The following is a 21,102-nucleotide window of genomic DNA, read 5'->3' as shown; positions in this document are numbered from 1 at the left end:
AAAGTTGACCAAATGTCGATTTTTTGTTTAACATTTTTTTTATATGCAAATATAAAAAAATGAGAAATGCTACAACCTTCCAATATTTTTTGTTATATGTGCATGTTTTTGACACATTTTCATATATATAAAACTCTAAAAAAAGCGTAATATGAAAAGGCACAAATATTAGGAGAATGTGACCTACGCGTTTCGGAGATTTTCGGCCGAGAATCGGCGCGCGGAGGGAATAAAAATATTTTTTTCAAATATTCACCATAAATCGAGATATTGTTCTAGAGAACTTTTTGCAATTTGTTTTAAAGTGAAGATAAATGATGGAATATTACTAGACTGTAAGATTTTGATGTTACAAATGCGTTTTTCGACATTTCGGTTGAGTCAAAGTTGACCGATCGTAGTTTTTTTCCTATTTATCGTACTTTATATGCAAATATTTCAAAAATGAGAAATGCTACAACCTTCCAATATTTTTTGTTATATTGTGCATGTTTTTGCGCACATTTTCATATATAAAACTCTAAAAAAAGCGTAATATGAAAAGGCACAAATATTAGGAGAATGTGACTTACGCGTTTCGGAGATTTTCTGCCGAGAATCGGCGTGCGGAGGGAAAAAAAATATTTTTTTCAAATATTCACCATAAATCGAGATATTGTTCTAGAGACTTGGCAATTTGTTTTAAAAGTGAAGATAAAATGATGAATATTACTAGACTGTAAGATTTTTATGTACTAATGCGTTTTTTTTTACCATTTCGGTTGAGTCAAAGTTGACCGATCATAGTTTTTTTCGTACTTATCATACTTTATATGCAAATATTTCAAAAATGAGAAATGCTACAACTTCCAATATTTTTTGTTATATGCATGTTTTTGCGCACATTTCCATATATAAAACTCTAAAAAAAAAGCGTAATATGAAAAGGCACAAATATTAGGAGAATGTGACCTACTCGTTTCAGAGATTTTCGGCCGAGAATCGGCGAGCGGAGGGAAAAAATATATTTTTTTCAAAAATTCACCATAAATCGAGATATTGTTCTAGAGGCTTGCAATTTGTTTTAAAGTAAAGATAAATGATTGAATATTACTAGACTGTAAGATTTTTATGTTACTAATGCGTTTTTTTACCATTTCGGTTGAGTCAAAGTTGACCGATCGTAGTTTTTTTCGTACTTATCATACTTTATATGCAAATATTTCAAAAATGAGAAATGCTACAACCTTCCAATATTTTTTGTTATATTGTGCATTGTTTTTGCGCCCACCTTTTCAATATATAAAAACTCTAAAAAAGCGTCAATATGAAAAGGCACAAATATTGAGGAGAATGTGACCTACGCGTTTTTCGGAGATTTTCGGCGAGAAATCAGCGCGCGGAGGGAATAAAAATATTTTTTTCAAATATTCACCTTAAATCGAGATATTTTTCTAGAGACTTGCAATTTGTTTTAAAGTGAAGATAAATGATTGAATATTACTAGACTGTAAGATTTTGATGTTACTAATGCGTTTTTTGACCATTTCGATTGAGTCAAAGTTGACCGATCGTACTTTTTTTCGTACTTATCGTACTTTATATGCAAATATTTCAAAAATGAGAAATGCTACAACTTCCAATATTTTTTGTTATTTTTGGTTGTGATGTTTTGCGCACATTTCCATATATAAACTCTAAAAAAAAAGCCTAATATGAAAGGCCACAAATATTAGGAGAATGTGGACCTACTCGTTTCAGAGATTTTCGGCCGAGAATCGGCGACGCGGAGGGAAAAAATATTTTTTTTTTTTTTTTTTCAAAAAATTCACCATAAATCGAGATATTGTTTCTGAGACTTGCAATTTGTTTTAAGCGTAAGATAAATGATTGAATATACTAGACTGTAAGATTTTTATGTTACAAATGCGTTTTTCGACCCATTTCGGTTGAGTCAAAGTGAGACCGATCGTAGTTTTTTCGTACTTATCATACTTTATATGCAAATATTTGCAAAAAAATGAGAAATGCTACAACCTTCCAAATATTTTTTGTTATATTGTGCATGTTTTTTGCGCAACAATTTTCATATATAAAACTCTAAAAAAAGCGTAAATATGAAAAGGCACAAATATTAGGAGAATGTGACTACGCGTTTCGGAGATTTTTTGCGGCCGAGAATCGGCGTGCGGAGGGAAAAAAATTTTTTTTTTTGTTTTTTTTTTTCAAAAATTCACCATAAATCGAGATATTGTTCTAGAGACTTGCAATTTGTTTTAAGGGGACCGTCCGCTATGATGTCTATTTTTTTTTATTTATTACGCAAAATACATAATTTTCATATATGTTTTAGATATACGTATATAATACCTTCATCATATAAAAATTTCAAGTCATATGATCAAAAACTTTTTGTTTTATTAGCAAAAATCATTATTTAAAAAAAAAATTGGTAGAGTTTTCTCCGCTAATATGACATCAGTTGTATTGAAAATCATACCATAAAAACTTCTTTATATACAGAACAATTCTGTGACAGAATTTTGATTTTTTAGTTTTTTTATATTTTATGATTTTTTTTTTTTTTTTTTTTTTTAGTCTAGACACTCAAAAATTCTAAAAAAAAGAAAGAAAAAATCAAAATTCTGTCACACAGAATTATGGGATTTTTATTCCTCTTTCTAATGATATCTTTCTCTCTAAAATTGGATAATAAATAACCGAGTAATGGTTACCGACATGCGCATAAGTATGTTTTTGAGTTATGAGCTCCCAAAGATTTGCTATGTAAATTTTTGCTTCTTTCTTATAAAAGTCAAAACAACATTATTATAATTACTTTATTTGTACTTTTATTGTTGATTTCTACATCAAGGATTATGGTCCTACCCCTAAAAGTGGTATTAATACCCTTAGCGTGACACCAGATAATGATGTTGACGGCGAGACATGAGACAATGAGGGCAGCTGAAAACAATTAATTTTCGTGTTTTTCTTTCAGCACACTCCTGGCCTTCGCTAATTTTGTTAGCCATAGTTGCTGAGTAGCCTTCTTGATCTTAGGTAACTTTGGCATTGCTATAAGTTCACTAAGAAGTCATAAAAACAACGTAAATAGCTAGTAACCAAACGCAAGTGCCTACGTGCGTATAACTGCTTTGACGTCTGTGGCGTAACTGAGTCATTCTCCGAGTCTCGCCTATAAATAACCGCTCTGAGCAGCTCGCTTCTCACCCAGTGTCACAGTACCTTTCATTGCTACCAGATGTATGAGAATTTCGAAAAAAATCTTTAAAAATCGCTGTATATATGCAAAAATAAACACGCAAAAACGATTCTGTCAAACTCAAGTCATACAGACGACGCAGTTACGATGACGTTATCATTTAAAAACCACTATATCTTCATTATTGTGAAAATAATTGTCTGAAACTTCTGGAAAGCATGCACGGCATGTTTCTGCATAGATACAAGTAATAACTCTATTTTTTATTTTTTCAAGTCGACATGTCATCCGCCATAGCAGACGGTCCCCTTAAAGTGAAGATAAATGATTGAATATTACTAGACTGTAAGATTTTTATGTTACAAATGCGTTTTTCGACCATTTCGGTTGAGTCAAAGTTGACCGATCATAGTTTTTTTCTTACTTATCGTACTTTATATGCAAATATTTCAAAAATGAGAAATGCTACAACCTTCCAATATTTATTGTTATATTGTGCATGTTTTTGCGCACATTTCCATATATAAAACTCTTAAAAAAAGCGTAATATGAAAAGGCACAAATATTAATAGAATGTGACCTACGCATTTCGGAGATTCGCTGCCGAGAATCGGCACGCGGAGGGAATAAAAATATTTTTTTCAAATATTCACCATAAATAGAGATATTGTTCTAGAGACTTGCAATTTGTTTTAAAGTGAAGATAAATGATTGAATATTACTAGACTGTAAGTAATTTGCTTACCCGAAAAAAACCAATATTTATAATATATATATATATACAGGCGGTCCCCGGGTTACGACGGTTCCGGCTTACGACGTTCCGAGGTTACGACGCTTTTTCTTAAATATTCAATGGAAAAATCCGTCCTGGGTTACGACGCTTGTTCCGAGGTTACGACGCTGACGCTTCCGACGCTCCGAGTTAACGACGCTTTTAAAAAACGCATACTATGATAAAAATCCTTTATAGTTTAGCACAGTATATTAATAAAAATAAGTTTCTGGTTAGATTACAACAAAAATTTTGAGATTATGATGATTTTCGACACTTTTTATGTTGTATTTTTCTAAGTTTTTTAGTGACGCCTCATATGCGGAACTAGTTTCCGAGCGAATGAATACATACTAGTTTACATATAACAGTACCAAAAGCGCAAATAATGAAAAAATCATTGCTTGTTTCCAGTAATATAACAAAAAGAAGTTTCTGCTTAGATTACAACGCAAATTCCAAGTATCCAAAGAGAGACATTATCCAGTAATTTGTCAATAAGAGCAGAGAGAGAGAGCAGAGATAGAGAGAGAGAGAGAGAGAGAGAAGAGAGGAGAGAGAGATAGAGGAGGAGGAGAGAGAGAGAGAGCGTCTTCGACGCTCCGAGTTAAGGACAGAGAGGCGTATTCCGACGTTCACGTTTGAGGATTAAGTGGAAAAAAAAAAAAAAAATTTTCGACAAACTTTTTAGGTTTATTTTTCTAGAGTTTTTAAGTGACCTCCTTCATATGCTTTGCACTAGTGTTTTTTGCCCGAAAGCGGAATTTGAATACATACTCGTTTACATATAACAGTTCCAAAATCGCAAATAATGAAAAATCATCTTTTCTGTTTCCATAATAATAACAAACGAAGTTTCTGGTTTTTAGATTAAAACGGCAAATTCCAAGTATTTTTCCAAAGAGAGACATTATCCAGTATTTGATTTTTCAGAGAGTAGAGAGAAGGGAGAGAGGAGAGAGAAGAGAGAGAGAGAGAGAGAGAGAGGCGAGAGAGGCGTCCTTCCGACGCTCCGATTTAAGGACGAGAAACTAGTTCGTTTCGTTTAAACGTTTGAGATTATAATGATTTTCCCGAACACTTTTTATGTTTGTATTTTTCTAGGTTTTTTAGTTTGCAGCCTCATATGCGCAACTAGTTTCCCGAAAAGCGAATGAAGCAAATAATAGTTTACATATAAAAAAAACGTCCAAAGCGCACATAATTGAAAATCATTGCTTGTTTCCAGTAAGAAACTAAACAAAACGAAGTTTCTGGTATTAGATTACAACGGCAAATTTCCAAGTATCCAAAGAAAGAAGGACATTATCCAGTAATTTGATCAGAGAGAGAGAGAGAGAGAGATAGAGAAGAGAGAGCGAGAGAGAGAGAGGGAGAGAAGAGGATGGAGAAGAGAGAGAGAGAGGCGTCTTCCGACGCTGCCAGAGCTAGGGACCAGAGAATGTTCGTTTCGTTAACGGCCTCTGACTCATGCCAGTAAATGTTTTGTTGATACTAATAATATAAGCCTATTTAAAGATACGTTTACTTAATTAGTCTATATGATACGTAAATAGTAATCAACTGTTCTTGTAGCCCTCAATATTTGGCAAAATCGAAGTATCCAAAGAGAGACATTATCCAGTACGTAATTTGATCAGAGAGAGAGAGAGAGAGAGAGAGAGAGAGAGAGAGAGAGAGAGAGAGAGAGAGAGAGAGAGAGACGCTTTGGCAACAATGGTCTCGGTGGTTTTTATAGCTTCCTTCTGCTTGATGATCGTGGATATTGTAGAAGGATTTCGACCATACTCGTTTGCCAAATCGACGATACGAACGCCACGTTCATGCTTTGCTATAATTTCATGTTTTGCTTCCATCGAAATCATTTTCTTGGGTTTTTCTTATCACCTGCTTTGTCTTTAGCTTTGAGACCCATGGTTAATAATAAAATAGACAAAATAACACGAAAAATAGGCGCAAATACAACGAACTAAACAACGACGTGTTAACATGCAGCACCAACAAACAAACAGACTGAACGCCATTTATCGGTCGCCTATACAAACTAACACTCATCGCAAAATCGTATCTCAAATATTTCGTTGTATATCAAAGCTTGTATTTTCGCAAATTTTCTGTTATATCTCAAAACATTCGTATATTAGGGCAATCGTATGTCAAGTTTCCAATGTAATTTGATCAGAGAGAGAGAGAGAGAGACAGAGAGAGAGAGAGAGAGATGAGAGAGAGAGAGAGAGAGAGAGATGAGAGACGAGAGAGAGAGAGGAGAGAGAGAGAGAGAGACGCTTTGGCAACAATGGTCTCGGGGATTGACGTAACGTTTATTTTCTGAACAGATAGGACAGAGAAGTGTTCGTTTCATTAAACGGCCTCTGACTCATGGCAGGAAATGTTTTGTTGATACTAATATATAAGCCTATTTAAAGATACATTTACTTTAATTAGTCTATATGATACTAAATAGTAATCAGCTGTTCTTGTAGCCCTCAAGATTTTGCAAAATCACTCCAGGTTGTACATAAAACTTCAAGAATGTAGTGTCACCAGAGGATTACAATAGTTTTTACCTTCAAGAACCAGCATTCTTTTATGAAAATAACTCCAGGTTGTACATAAAACTACAGGAAACAACATGTAGTGTAACCAAAGGATTACAAGTAAGGTTTTTATAACTTTTATTAGTTTAAGACATATTTCCAAGCGTCGTTCCGGCTTACGACGATTTTCGGCTTACGACGCGTCTCAAGAACGGAACCCCCGTCGTAACCCGGGGACTGCCTGTATATATATACTATATATATAATATATATATATATATATATATATATTTTTTTATACGTATAAAATATATATTACATTCTTCGATTCTGGTACCAATACATAATAAAAGGAATGCAGGTGACACTTCTCTTTTTGCATACAATGAAATGTCTTATTATTATTTTATCATGCATAGATACGGATATATAAAAAATTGTAATAAATATAAAACTAAATATAAAATAAATGCAGAATACTCACTCGTAATCCTGACTCTTCGTTCTATTCTTGTTTTCTCCCTCCTCCATTGAAGAGTCTTGCATTTTTTTCCAGTCGACATGACGAGGTACAGGTGGAGGAGGGAGACGCGCGCCCTTACTGCTGATGGACCCGGCGGCCCCGTGCGCCCTCCGCTGTCGGTTTAGGGGGCGCGCTCCAATACATGACCTTAGTGTGGTATTTTCGGTCACACTCCCCTATCCTGCAAAGAGCAACTTTGCAGAGACGCCAGAAGAACCGGGTTGTCTCTCCTTCTGCCACTTAATAATGGCACACCCGGCACCGTTTTTGCCTTCGCCCTTGTAAGGCCTCCAGTATGTGATCCCCTGGCTGCAGCCGACACACAGGGTCCACTACCCGATGAGAAGCGGTGATGGCGGGGCCGGCGGCAAGAGGGGCGTCGTCAGCAATGGCGTCGTCAGCAGGGGCGGCGGCAGCAGTGACGTCCCCGTCATAAGCAGGGGCGGCGTCAGCAGGGGCGGCGGCAGGTCGAGCGAAGTTGGCCCTCCTATCTGCCCTTTCCGCTAGGGGCAGATCTGCCGCTAGGGGCAGATCTGCAGCTCGGGGCAGGGGGTCAGTTATGGAAGGCCACTTATCGGGATCGAAGTTGATGAGGGCATTCCCGGCTTCCTCTAGGAACTGTAAGTGGGTCAACCTCGGAAGATTGTCACCGCGGTACCCACAGTACAGTATGTAGGCATTTTGGAGGGCCAACTGAAGGATGTATTTGAGGAGCTTCTGTGTCCACCTTCTGGTTCTCCTGGCGAAGGGATAATACTGGATGAGCTGATCAAAGAGATCAACTCCTCCCATGTGCCTGTTGTAGTGCCCAATGATGGTAGGCCGCTTGATACGAAACTCCTTAAACACAACTCGGCCCTGTCGACGTGTCTTCTTCCACTGTATCTCTTCTTGGATGGGTTCATGACTCCTCGTAATCATGGGGACGAGTTGGACACCCTTCCAACAGATGACGAAGACAGCGCCCTTCCGCCGCCACTCTGTCTCTCCTCTTGCCAGGTGTTGTGGATGACTAGCGAACCTCTTGAGGACATTCGGGGCCCCACGCACCAACCGAAGGGTACCACTGACGTGCACACCAGCTTCATACAGTTCCTGGGCCAGGGATACCGAGTTATAATAATTATCCATAAACAGGTGATATCCCTGGTTACGGAAATGTCCCACAAGATTGAATACAGTGTCACGCAGCGTGGAGAAGACCCCGGAATACACTGAAAAGTCCACAACGTATCCAGTGTTGGCCTCGGTAATAAGAAAGAATTTCACACCATATTTCTTCGGCTTCTTGGGGTTATACACTTTTATACTAAGACGTCCTTTGTAAGGCATCATCCCCTCATCCAAAGACAGGTTTTTTCCAGGAATCACGAGATTTCTACACCAATCACGGATATAATCCAACACTGGGCGCACTAAAATGAGGCGATCACTGTTATTCCGGGGTATGGCGTTGAAGTACCTGTCCAACGCCAGGAAATTATCATGGGACATAACGCCAGGCACATTAGGCATACATAATAAATAATTCCTCCTCCAATATTGCCTGACGTCGGAAGCAGGTGTCATACCAAAATAAATGTGCAGCCCCAAAAAATGTGCCATGTCAATGAGGTTGCAACCCCGCCAGTAATACGACAAGGTCGTCCTCAGCTCATACCGGCAGTACCGAGCGTAGTCCACCGTCTCGTGTACCAGGTATTCCAGCAATTCCCGCGTAAGGAAAAGCTGGATGAACCCCAAAACAGTCAGGGGTACTGGTACGGTGAGCCCAGGGGTTGCCGTGAAGGGGTGCATGTTAGGAGGGGTGGGGTCCTCCGTCCACCCCTCGTCACTCTCCGACGACCGACCTTCACCTTGGCTGGTGCGACGAGCCGACCTTCTACGTGCGCGCGCACGGGTGCGGGCACGATATTGCACTCTACCCTCCCCCGTTGGCCCATCACCCTCACTTAGGCCTTCACTTTCTGTATCGTCCTCTGCGATAAAACTTGCCCCTGTATCCCCATCCTCCCCCTCCTCAGATTCCCCCTCGTAAGCACTGAACCCACTGAATTCGAGCTCACTTTCGGGATGTGAGCCTCGAACGGACATTGGGGGCATATATTCATCCTCACTTTCATCGGGACTGATGTCCTCATCACTCGATGACATCCGCCATCAAAATGAGGACTTGCGACATGATCCCGATCAAGCTCCGATAGATATTCATCTATGTCCCTTGGTTGGAGGCCTCCCAAATGCCTATGAATGCCCCTAAGGACGCCCACATGCTTCCTAGGGGTAACCAAAGGCATACGCTGTGTTCCTGAAACACTTTCAGCCACACGTGGCCGCACAGAACGGCCTTGAGGCGCGGGGTCATGCTGGGTGCTTGGCCCCTCGCCAGCATCCAGGTCCAAAACTCGCCTCTTCCGACGGGTAAAACGCGCCTTTCGCGGTTCACACGTCGTTGAGACATATCTATGAATGTCCTGTAGCAACACAAATGCTCAAAGTCTCGCACAAGTCCAGAAAAACACGCTTTTGACGAAAGATCGCTCTCAGATGATGCGCTACTGATGCTGGCTGGAGCGAGAAGAAGGGATATCGCACATGCGCCCCTGGGTCACGCTTCAAAACAAAACAAGGCCTTGATCCGTGAACTCCCAGCATCCCCCAAGGCGAGTGATTCAAAAGTTTTAGGCTGTAGGCCTATAAGTATTTTTCCGCGAATTTAAAAAAAAACTTGTATGTCGACGTAAAATACGTCCAGTCGGCACCCGAGAGACAGAAAAAAAAAAAATTTACTGGGAATAAATAGTTTTACATACAGAAAAGAATGAGAAATAAATATAAATGAATAATGAAATTAATAATAAACATTGAACATCTCTTACCTTTACCTTTATGGAAGACTTGTTAGCAAATGGAAGACAGAGAGGAGGGATGAGAGGTTATTGTTTGGAAGGGGAATCTCCCTCTAGAAGGACTTCAGGTATCATGAACACTTCTTGGGTTATTTCTCTAGGTTTTTTAGTGGCACTGTCTGTGGTTACTTCCCCACTTTGATTTTTACTAGCACTATGGAGGCCCTTACGCTTTCTGAATTTTTCAAACCAGCCTCTGTTGGCCTTGAAATCACTAAGAGCAGCACTTCTTGTTGGCATTTTCTAACTTGAATTGGCATGTAGCATCCTTGCTTCACACACACTATCCCTCCACTAACTTTTTCATTGATCCACACCAACAGCTTTTCAATATCTTGCATTAGTAGCGATCTCTGTTTAGATCAGGGGTCTCCAAACTTTTCATTGTAAGGGCCACATTATATATTTTCCACATTTATGCAGGCCAAAGGAAAAAAAAATCAGTGCCAGTAATTTAATTTCCGCAAATATTATAGTATAAACATGGAAAAATTAAAACATCTTGTTGGAAAAAATCAGGGTAAACTAAATAGATTGCTGTCTTTAGTTTTATGCAACCAAATTAGTGTGACGAGTGATACTGATGTTTTGATTTCAAAATTACATTGAAATCAGGTTCCAGATTAGATGAGCCAATTGTAAGAATTGATTTCAAATGATAATCAGACAAATTTGCTCGATAGTTAGATTTCACATACTTCATTTTGGAAAATGTTTGTTCACACAAGTATGTTGTACCAAAAATGGACGCAAAACTACAAGCAAACTTTATCAGATTTGGAAACTGATCTGGCTGCAGGCATTTATAAAACTCAATCAGATTTCCTTCTCTGTACTTATCTTTCAGCCTTTCATCTGCCTGGAGATCAATAATTTCCATTTGAAATTGAATTGGAAGATTTTCAGCATTGAATAATTCAGCGTTGCCAGTTGTGCGATAATTATTTTTTCAAGGTCACCACACAGGGATTTGTTTGGGGGCCGGATGAAATTATGTGGCGGGCTGGATGTGGCCCGCAGGTCATAGTTTGGAGAGCCCTGGTTTAGATGATGATGTGACCCCTTTCGCAACATCAGCTGCCTTGATTTCATCTTTCTTTGCTAGGATAGAGCTGATCGTCGACACCAACTTACCATACATTCTACCGAGATCAGCCATATGTGTCCTACTTTCATACTTCGGTACAAGTTCTTTCTTGAATTCTATCATATTTCTGGTCTTTTTCATCGAAGGGGTGGCACTTGTACCTTTTTTTTAGCCCCATGATGACTATTTTTCAGTGAGTTTTATTGTGAAATATTGCACAAAACACACAAAACACGTGTGTTGATGCGAACTATGAGCAAGGAGAAACTTGTTAGGCAAGAGATAAAGCCAGAATGGGTCACAAGAGAAAACAGGATGCTATGTTTGTGCACTTCATATGAGGCACGGTCACGCCCTGGACCCCAGATAGAACGTTACCAAGTGTTCGAAAACCGAGCAAGTGTACGATAACCGAGACAAGATTTCGGACAAAAAACTCTATGAAAACTGAAACGTATGAAATGAGAGGTATACGAAAATGGAGGTTCCGCTGTATTGTCAATGGAGAAAATTTATTTGATGTGTGAGCAAATTGAGCTATGAGCTCTGCCACAGAACGAATTAAACTCATAGGTCAAGATACCACTGTATTGTATGAATATTAAATCACTCAAGATAAAAATTTGTAGGATCAGTGTTTACAGTTGATCTAATTTCATTGTTACTGTGCAAAGAGACTGTAAGGCAGATGACATAGTGTTGACCACTCTCTCTATAAATTAGAATATCATATGTTGTTCCTAGTCAAAGACCCTTGAATATCTAGTTCTTACTAACCTGGAATGCCCTGTTTTGCAAATGGAGGCAAACATTTAATCGATATCTTGACAGCACTTTATTTTTTAAAAATCTTTGGTGAAGGAGTAGCCTGTTGAAATGAGTAGTCATTGATGTTTGAGTTCTTGGGATTCAACCAAGTTCAAATTCTGTTAAATTTAGCAATTGTCTCCTCTGTTTAAAAAAAATATGAACTTCATAGTTTGGTTACTGGGGTAAGTTACTAATAAATCTTTTCCATTTTAGGTGGAGCTGTGGCTGTAGACTGTGTCAGTCGTAGTGAAATTAGCAGTAGAATTGCCGCTATGGTGCTAGAGAATACATTTACATCTATTCCAGATATGGCCAAAGTGTTGTTTTCTAATGTTAAAGTTCTTGCAAAGTTACCTCAGTGGTGCCACAAAAACAAGGTAAGGAAATTTTTATAATTTTTATTTAGAATTAAAGACACTCCCTCCATCCTAGCTGATAGGTACTCTTGTCTGAATTGCAGGTAGTTGAAACCTGAAAGATTGATAGCTTAAACCAAGCTGTGTGTGATGTTTCAGTTGGTAATTTATTATTACGTACTTTGTCCATATGGAGCAATTATTCTACAAGTGGTTTGCCTGTTCATATGAGGAATTTATATGTAAATAATGAAAAGGTAATAGTATTTTAAAATGAATATTACCTGTCCATTATATAGCTTTTATTTCTGTACCAGCAGGAGTTCAAAAGATTATAAAAGAAAAACAAAAACACTTCAGTTTTTATGAAAAACCATCTGCTTTCTCCATCCTACACTAGGGGACTGATAGGTACAAGCACTCAAAGCTGGTCAGTTTACTTCTGTTGCTAGTTTTGATAGAAGGTAGATGATTGTTAACCCTTATTGGACAGGCATCATCATATGAGTATCTATAACAGGTTTTGGGTGGTAGACGGGCTAACTCATATGAGTATTGATATTTTGTGCCATATGTTTTTGGATGAATTTAGTGGGAAAGATGTTTATATGACTTCAGTAATCCATAAATGACTAATGGCAACTGTATTAGCTCAGCATAGGACAGAGGGCAATTGGGATGCCTTGAGACTTGATGGGGAAATGCATTATCTCTCTCTATCCCATGACATTTTTTTTATTTATTTTGCTCATAAATGTACCCAGGGGTTGCTGTTGGTTTTAGTTCTTATCTTTTATTACAGTATGTCAGTTACAATTGTAATTTTGCAAAGAAAAGGGCAAAGAAACATTAGAAAAAACATGTATACCTCAAAAAATTTACTGCATCTCCTCATCTCAGTAAATTTCATAAATGTTTTACTTTGTTACTGCCTTTAGTTCTTATCTGTTATGATATTTTGTGAGCTGTAATTATAATTTTACCAAATGAAATGAAGTAAGTTATTATAAAAAATATTTACAACTTGCAAAAAACATTTATAACTTGCTATAAATTACAAGTGTCTTGGAAAAGAGGCCCTGCGCAGTGTTAATATTCACTTTGAACTTCTCATTGAAGGTACAAAAAAATGTTTAGAATTTCTTTTGTTACACCTTGTGTTTTTGCATATCTTCCTGTTTCCATTGATGTTTTTTTTTTTTTTTTTGTAAATTAGCCAACCTTAAAGTTTGGCTGGTCTGGGAGTGTGCTTAATAGATATTGGCCATGTCCCTTAAGGGTTAAATGTACTCGGTTTTCTGTTGGCTTGTTTTTAGTTTAAAATTTAAATTTTATTTTGGATCAAATGGTAAGGACCTTGATTGGGATAACTGATGTGAGTCGAAGTCTAGTGAAATCAGGCAGAAATTGATCACGAGCGAAGAGAGCTTGTTAGTTTGTAGAAACAACTACTAAAGAGGATAGGATTCATAAGACTTGTGTTAAAGGGAGGCATGTTTGGAATGCTTCCCTTTTTAGTGACTGGATAAGTCTTCTGCTGCTTTCTTTGATCAATTACTCAAGTTATTCCTCCCATCAATCCAGAACATAAGTTTCATGGGATTTTCTTATGCAGCCCATGGGTCTTGTTGAAGGTTGGATATTTCCCCACATGGAGGAATGGTCAACTCCCCCTGGTTTTGGCTTGCTATGTCCTGTCTTGTTCCCTCCCTCGGGGCCTGCACCAATAGGGAACTGAACCATATGAGAAAGCAGAGCGGATCTGTGCCTATTACCTCCTTCCTCTGTTCAATCTGGCATCAGTGGCACCAATTCTGGCACCGGAATTCGTTCTCTGATAGGATTGCTCAGGAGAGAATGAGGAGTTGCCTGATGTTTTTCCCTCTTTTAGTTTTACTGTATCAGGTTGGTTTGGTAGAAGTGATGCTTTGATTCTTTCGTATAATATTTAAATGGGTTTTACTCCTTCCAATGGGTAGTAAGCAGTTGGCTGAAGCTGCTTGTCAAGGAAAGTTTCCTTTTTTTAGGAATTTTGCTTGAATCCTCTGTAGTTAAGGATCTTTTGTGGTTTAAGACCAGTATTAAGGATTAGTAAGTTTCTAGTGAGAAGCCTAGACTTACTTCAATTTCCCATGTATTGTGGCTTTTGTCAGCAAGTGTGATTGTGTCTGTTGCAATTTTGATGCACAGGTCACCTGCACCTAGTGCAATTTTTTGCATTTTACTTCAATGCCACACCTCTGTGTGCCTCTCTGCTGTGCCATGTGGCTTTCAGGTTTTCTCCTTCAGTCTTTAAGTTCTCTAATTGCCACTTTCATGCTTCTGTGCAACTATTGTCTGTTTGCCTATCGCCTGTGTGACTTTCACTTGAGGGACTGTTGCTGGTTTGCCTTTTGCCTATCACTTACCTATAGAGAATTTTGGCAAAGCGCTCTTATTCAGTTTAATATTTGGTAGACAAGTAGGTAGTTGCCTTTAGTAGTGTGTAAACACTCTACTTCGGGGACTTCGACTCCTATTCCAGGTGGTTGCCGTTTGTTTTGATTCCCCCTTTGTTCAGGAACTTTCTCCTTATTGTGAAATTTTTCCTGTTCAGAATTTAGGTAATTTTTTTGAGCTAACAGGTTTCCAGCTGAATCAATATCTTCCTTTCAAGTCGGAGCAAGTTGTTTTATTGGGATGACTAAAGAAGAGTTTCAACCCTTGGTAGAAGCTCATCAGGAATTAGTTCAGTGAAGTCAGTTGCTGTTCTTCTGCCAGCGAGTGTTGTAGTCTTTGCCTCAGTCTCTGGTGCATGTTTGGTGTATATGCCCTATTCTCCCACTTCTTTGTCAGAGGGAAAGTTGCTTGTGCTTCTGTTGATTGATGAAATGGGTGCCTGGTGTAGAACCAAATTAAGAAATGCTCACAATTTCTTTATGGAAGATGTTAATTGATTGTTGATGTAATAGGGTAACAAAATATTTTGTGGAAATAAAAACCTTCATTTGCTCTAAATTTCACTATGGTTGTCTTGGGTATATTCAAGACTTTAGTGCAGCTCATGGAAAGGAAGCCTTTTCTAAGACATTTCACTATTATTATCTGCATATGTGTATGTAACCTCTTTTAAGAATGTTTTGCTATTATTGCCTCCACATACATATTGGAGAAAGAAAACTGCCTCAATACTTAACAGATATTTTCATTTTGCATAAGTCTCCTATTAGTTAGAAAGATGTCTCGGTATATAAATGTCTTAGGCATGGGTAGCTCTTGGGTCAGTTCATGTCCTCCCATAATGTTAATAATCCTCTGGTTGTACTTTTTGCAGGTTTAGTAATTGCATCTTGTATAGAGTGCAGTCAGGTACTGGACATGATTGAGTGGCGCTAGGGCAATTCGGTACCAGACAATTTGGTATGCTGAAAAATTCGGCACTAGGACAGTTTGGTACCAGACAATTTGGTACTGGACAATTCAGTACCCTTAATATTTTTGATAGCATAGTTGCTGTTTCATCCTTAAAGGATTTACCCTCCATAGTGTGGACCAGCGCCCCACAGTAATCAGACTAATATCAAAGAAATGCCTTTTAGCCTGGTCTTTTAGCTGGGTATTATGCCTTAATGATAAAGACTATGACAAGTGATAGAGTATAATGGACTCAAAGACAAGAAGGCATTTTTTCTTGTCTTCAGCGAAGGCTGTACCCAGTTTCCTACGTCAAAACCTGTAGAAGTGACTATTGCGCATGCGCATCGGCCATCTTGTTTTATGTTCGGGCCGGCCAAAAGACTAAGAATCTATTACTCCTCCGGTCAGCACAGACATAAATCTATTCAGCCAGTTCTCAATTTTGAGAATTTTTCTTCGAGATTGATCTCCAGAAATCATGGAATTGCTGAAAGTTGAAAGTTAAGTGCTTAATTTTAAGATTTAGTGAAAACAGTTAAGTTAAAAGCTGTGGAACAAGAAAATTTTTATTGTGAGTACAAAAACTGGTGTTTTGTTTACCCACCCCGTGTTGTTTAGAACACATGATCGGTGAGATACATGTTCCAGGCTAGCCTTTACGAACACAAAAAGTGTTTTTAAATCAATATTTTTGGAAGTTTTTTGTCTAAAGAACTACTCCATATTGTATTATTAATTTTGTTAATCTTTTCAGATAACAGTTCTTTAATTTCTGTGGCAGTAGCCTAGCTGTTTTAGGACAAGTAATTTTAGACTAGGAATGGCAATTATCGGTAGCCCGTAACCTAAGATAGTATATCTTAAAGATTATTAAATAATCCTAATTTTTTGGTGATAAGTACCTAGAAGGAGATAAACAGGCTACACCATTTTAGTTTTTATTTTGCCATATTTAATATGACCGAAATAAACCAAGCTGGATAATTCCCAGTGGTAAGTATTGAACCCCTTACTAACACATTTGTCAAAGTTGTTAGCCTAGAATACGTATTCTAAGGCTAGTCAAATTGGCAACAGGTGCCAAATGTAATAGTAGTCTAAAACTCAGAGCTACATTTCAAGTGGTGGTTCTTAAGTAACATTTCAAGTGGTGGTTCTTATGTAACATGTTGAATTGGGCACTGAATTGTAATTCGAATTAGTTACTGTAAGTTATGCGTAGAGTAAGTGTTGATTTACTCATAAGGTAAAATGACCTAACATGAAGGTTAGTGTTGGTATGATGGTTTTATATAGACTAGTTTATCAGTAATATAATGCTAAAACTATTTGAGGCTTAGCAAAAAAAAATTTTTTTTTGCTATGATTTTGTAATATATATATATATATATGTGTGTGTGTGTGTGTGTGTGTGTGTGTGTGTGTGTGTGTGTGTGTGTGTGTGTGTGTGTGTGTGTGTGTATTTATAAACCACTTTATAAAAAGTTTCAAAAATTACTTGACTCATTAAATAGTAACTTGGTAATGTAGCCTAACTAAACAATTAGGCTACATATTGAATTCTTGTTGGTAATAACTAGAAACCTAACCTTATTCAGTAGGAATAGATTATACCAAGGATACTAACCCAAGCCTTAAAGAAAACTTGCTTAGGTTAATAAATAGAGTTAGTCATAAACTAACTTGAATAGTATTGGGTGTTTTGATAAATAAAATTAAAAGCTAAATATAACAAATACATAAGGACTAAGTTTAAGTAACATAGAAATAAATAAGGCTTCAAAGGTAATTTAAACCTCAAAAGGTTTGAGTTAACACAGATTTAGGCAGATCTAGGTAATAACTCTGCATCAAGTATTTATATGAAAATTACAAGTCTCTAAAAGTAATTGAGTTGATAATTGAAATTTAACAATTATTTTTGGGGGGTTGATTTTACCCCCTGGGACTAGTATCAGAAACAGAAAAATGACATTAGACGCCCCAGTCCCTAGTGGCGTCTGTTTTTACAGGTCTGTTCCTTACAGTCCATGTGGAGTTAGTATGTAGAATTGCCTAAATATTTTACAGAACGCACTAGAAATGTATATTTGTGGTCAAACTGACTCATAAAATTATATCTACTACTCGTTAGTATTTATGGTTTCCAAGTATTAAAAATAATTTATACTAAAATAAATTTTTCTAATAACAACTTGGTTTTTCCACTACAGGGCCATCTTAAGAAATGACCCTCAATTAAGGTGTCCTGTAGCTGGTTGCTCAGTGCGATTTTTGTCAGTGGGCACTGCCCATACCACCTGCCATAGGCATAGTCCTTGTAACGATCAGGGGAAATTTGTTGGGTCGCCTGATATGTGCAAGATTTGTAGCGTGCTCTAGGCAGCAAGCTTTAAAGATGAAATAGCTCACTTAGACTATCTTGATGGGTCCTAGGGTTTAGCAGAGGTGAGGAAGAAGAAGATTATATCTATCTGGCAAAACTCAGGCAGCATATATTTAAACCCTTCTCTGACGTTCCATATTCGGGCCAAAACCCAATAATATCAGTCACCGCTACCCCCCAGGTACATCCTGAGGAGGAATTGGAGGAATCCTCACCTAGAGAAGAAGTGTTCAAAGACTTTGAGGTAGATATTGATACCAAAAGAAGACTTTGAGGTAGACATTGATACCGAAAGAACCTTGGCTGAACCCAGAAGGACCAGGGACACAGATGTGAATCAGCCATGGGGAAAACATTGTAGAAGAAAGTCAATCTCCCATGCAGCTTTCAGAAGCCTATCAGGATCCTTCCCCCAAAAGGGATATAAGGATCGACCTGAACCCAATGGAAATAGCAATTTCAGAGGGTTATAGCAATTCACCCAGGACTTCTGCCGCCTGGGGAACAGACAGCTGCAGCTCAGCGGCAGATATACAATCAGGTTTTGCAAGCTCCCCCAAAAGGGATACGTTCACAGTTTGCGGTAGTAGATCACTTTCGTAAGGAAATAATGAATGAGACACAGATGCTTTTGCAGCTGAAAGGCAACAGGTAATGGACATACAGTGGACCCCCCATATTTGCGTTCTCCGGATTCGCGGACTCACACATTCGCAGATTTATCTCAGGAAAGTTTCCCCGCATTATTCGTGGAAAATGTGCATATTCACGGTGTTTTTCTGTGAGAAATATCCACAAATTCCTTTTTTTTTAATTATCAATTCATCATAAAATGCACATTTTGTGATAAAACTATTACAAGACAAGTATACAAATTTTGAGTGGGTTTTTCTTGGGTTTTAACTAACAATAGGTTGTTTTCAGCATTTTTATAGGGATTCAAACTAATCGCGGGTTCTGACTATTCACCGGGGCGGTCTGGTATGCATCCCCCGCGAATACGGGGGAACCACTGAACTACATGATACACCAAAGTGTAAACATCCTGCACCTTGCAATAGAATGGGGAGAGTCGAAACCAAATCTGCCCAAGCAAGAATTAAGAGTGCAAACCCAACTGGAACCAACAAAATGGCCAGTCCCAGTTATGAGTCTTATGACCAAAATCTAGCAGACTCTAAAATCCTTCTCTGATGTTGATAACCTTCAGCGAGATGCCTCAATGTGTACCCTCTCTCAGGATGGTAAGTACATATCATATTAATGAGAGAAAGACCATGATAGAAATAGTACATGTTGAATTTAGGGACAGGGCAGCCTTTCCTAACACTGAATGTGAATGGCGCCTTATACCACCTGTGCCAGACGTGGAGAAGCCTCAAAAGGAAACTATTCTCTTAGCTGGCAATTTGGCATTAGGAGCTGTAGTTGAAACTCTTCACCAGGTAAATGGGACAGGAATTTATTATAAACTGGAAAAAATCCTGTATCACACCCAGCAGACATTTTCAGTGGCTGGGAATGTGTTGGGACATGGTTCACGGCCTTTTGTATCTTCCCCTGAAAACTCAACAGAATAAGGAAAGACTTCAAAAGGTCTCTGACACAGCCCATTGCTTCCAGACGGCAATTAGAGCGTATGATGGGTCTTCTACAGTTTACATCTATAACAGATACAATACTCAGGTTGCAACTGAAAAATGTGAAAAAATTTTGGATGTCACATGCAATAAAAAGGATGCTAGATAAATCTCACAAAATGCATAAAAAACTTGGGGAGATACTTAGGCCATGGACACAGAAGGAATCTCTGGCAAAACAGGTTACCCTGACTTCTCCATCTATAAAAGTAACAATACACACAGATTTCTCGTTGACAGGTTGGGGAGGACATTGGGAGGATCGTCAGGTGGCGGAGAGGTTGTCAGATACTCTAAGGAATTGTCATGTTAATTTCCTAAATAAACTCAAACCTCCAGAACAGACACACGTTCTGCTGGTCCTAGACAATACGACAATATAGCAATGTTAGCCATTCTCTGGATGGCACAGGAAAAGAAGTGGCATTTGTCTGCAATTCACCCTACAAGATCTCTGAATGTAATAGCAGACACTTTTCTCAAGGAATATGACAGCCTCAACAGAAGTGGACCTGTTTGCCACATACAAGAATCACAAACTCCCAGTACATATATGTGTCCCTGAATGTGGACAATCAAGCAATAGCGAGAGATGCCTTTCTACAGGACTGGAACAACTGGAAGACTACATATCTTTTTCCTCCATTGTCCCAGATTTTGAAGGTTTTGAACAAGCTCCTAACCTTCAAAGGAACAGCTTACCTAATGGCCAAACAGGCATTGGTTCCTACTACTTCAGCAGTGGATGAAGAGGTCAATTCCATTAACCCATCCCGCGACTGTACAATCCCAGAAAAAGGTAGAAGGGAAAGTTGTCTATGCATCCTCCTTTCTAAGCCGAGACCTTCGTGTGGATTTTTTAAATATAATCTACCGTGAAAAATATCACCCAATATTGCTAGGTACCTAGTGCAAAAATTATGGACATCATTTATCCGGCAATACCAGTCCATATGGAGAATATGGTTAGATTATATCCAGAGTGAGAGCCCAATTGAGATTTCTATAGAAACAATAATGAATTTTCTTATACACCTCTTTGAAGACAAACATCTTGCAGTTACAACAATTATAGCATACAAGGCTGCGTTAACAGAACCCTTGCTTTATGGAGTTGGGATTGATTCCAACATAGAAGTTGTCACTTCCCTTCTGCGGTCCTTTTCTTTACAGAGACCTGCTCCCAAAAGACTTCCAATTACTTAGTCCCTGAATTAGGTACTCAAACTTTTATGTACCCCTCAATTCAATGGACCTGACGTAACCACCATCTGCATACTTCAAAAAGCAATTTTCCTGGTAGCATTAGCATTAGGAGCACATAGTGAATTGGGCTCTCTTAGATGGGGACGATATATCGCACAAACTGCTGAAAACCAGTTATTGTTATCCCCTGGCCCATCATTCCTGGGCAAGAATGAGAATCCTTTAACCCTTAAACGCCGAAGCGGTATTTTAAAAATCGTCTCCCGTATGCC

The 21,102-nt window shown here is 38.3% G+C and overlaps 1 protein-coding gene across 1 annotated transcript in view; it reads left to right on the top strand.

Annotated features, from left to right (window-relative positions):
* The window catches only part of LOC135226942 (uncharacterized), a 69,008-nt gene that overhangs the window by 7,601 nt on the left and 40,305 nt on the right, over window positions 1-21,102 (top strand). The window contains exon 2 of the mRNA XM_064266623.1: window positions 12,060-12,223. Coding sequence (XP_064122693.1) covers window positions 12,060-12,223 — 164 coding nt within the window. The remainder of the gene's footprint in view (window positions 1-12,059; window positions 12,224-21,102) is intronic.

This window comes from Macrobrachium nipponense, chromosome 15, assembly GCF_015104395.2.
Source record: "Macrobrachium nipponense isolate FS-2020 chromosome 15, ASM1510439v2, whole genome shotgun sequence".
Lineage (NCBI taxonomy): Eukaryota > Metazoa > Arthropoda > Malacostraca > Decapoda > Palaemonidae > Macrobrachium > Macrobrachium nipponense.
Note: the sequence above shows the minus strand (reverse complement) of the source record. Positions and strands in the feature narration are given on the sequence as shown.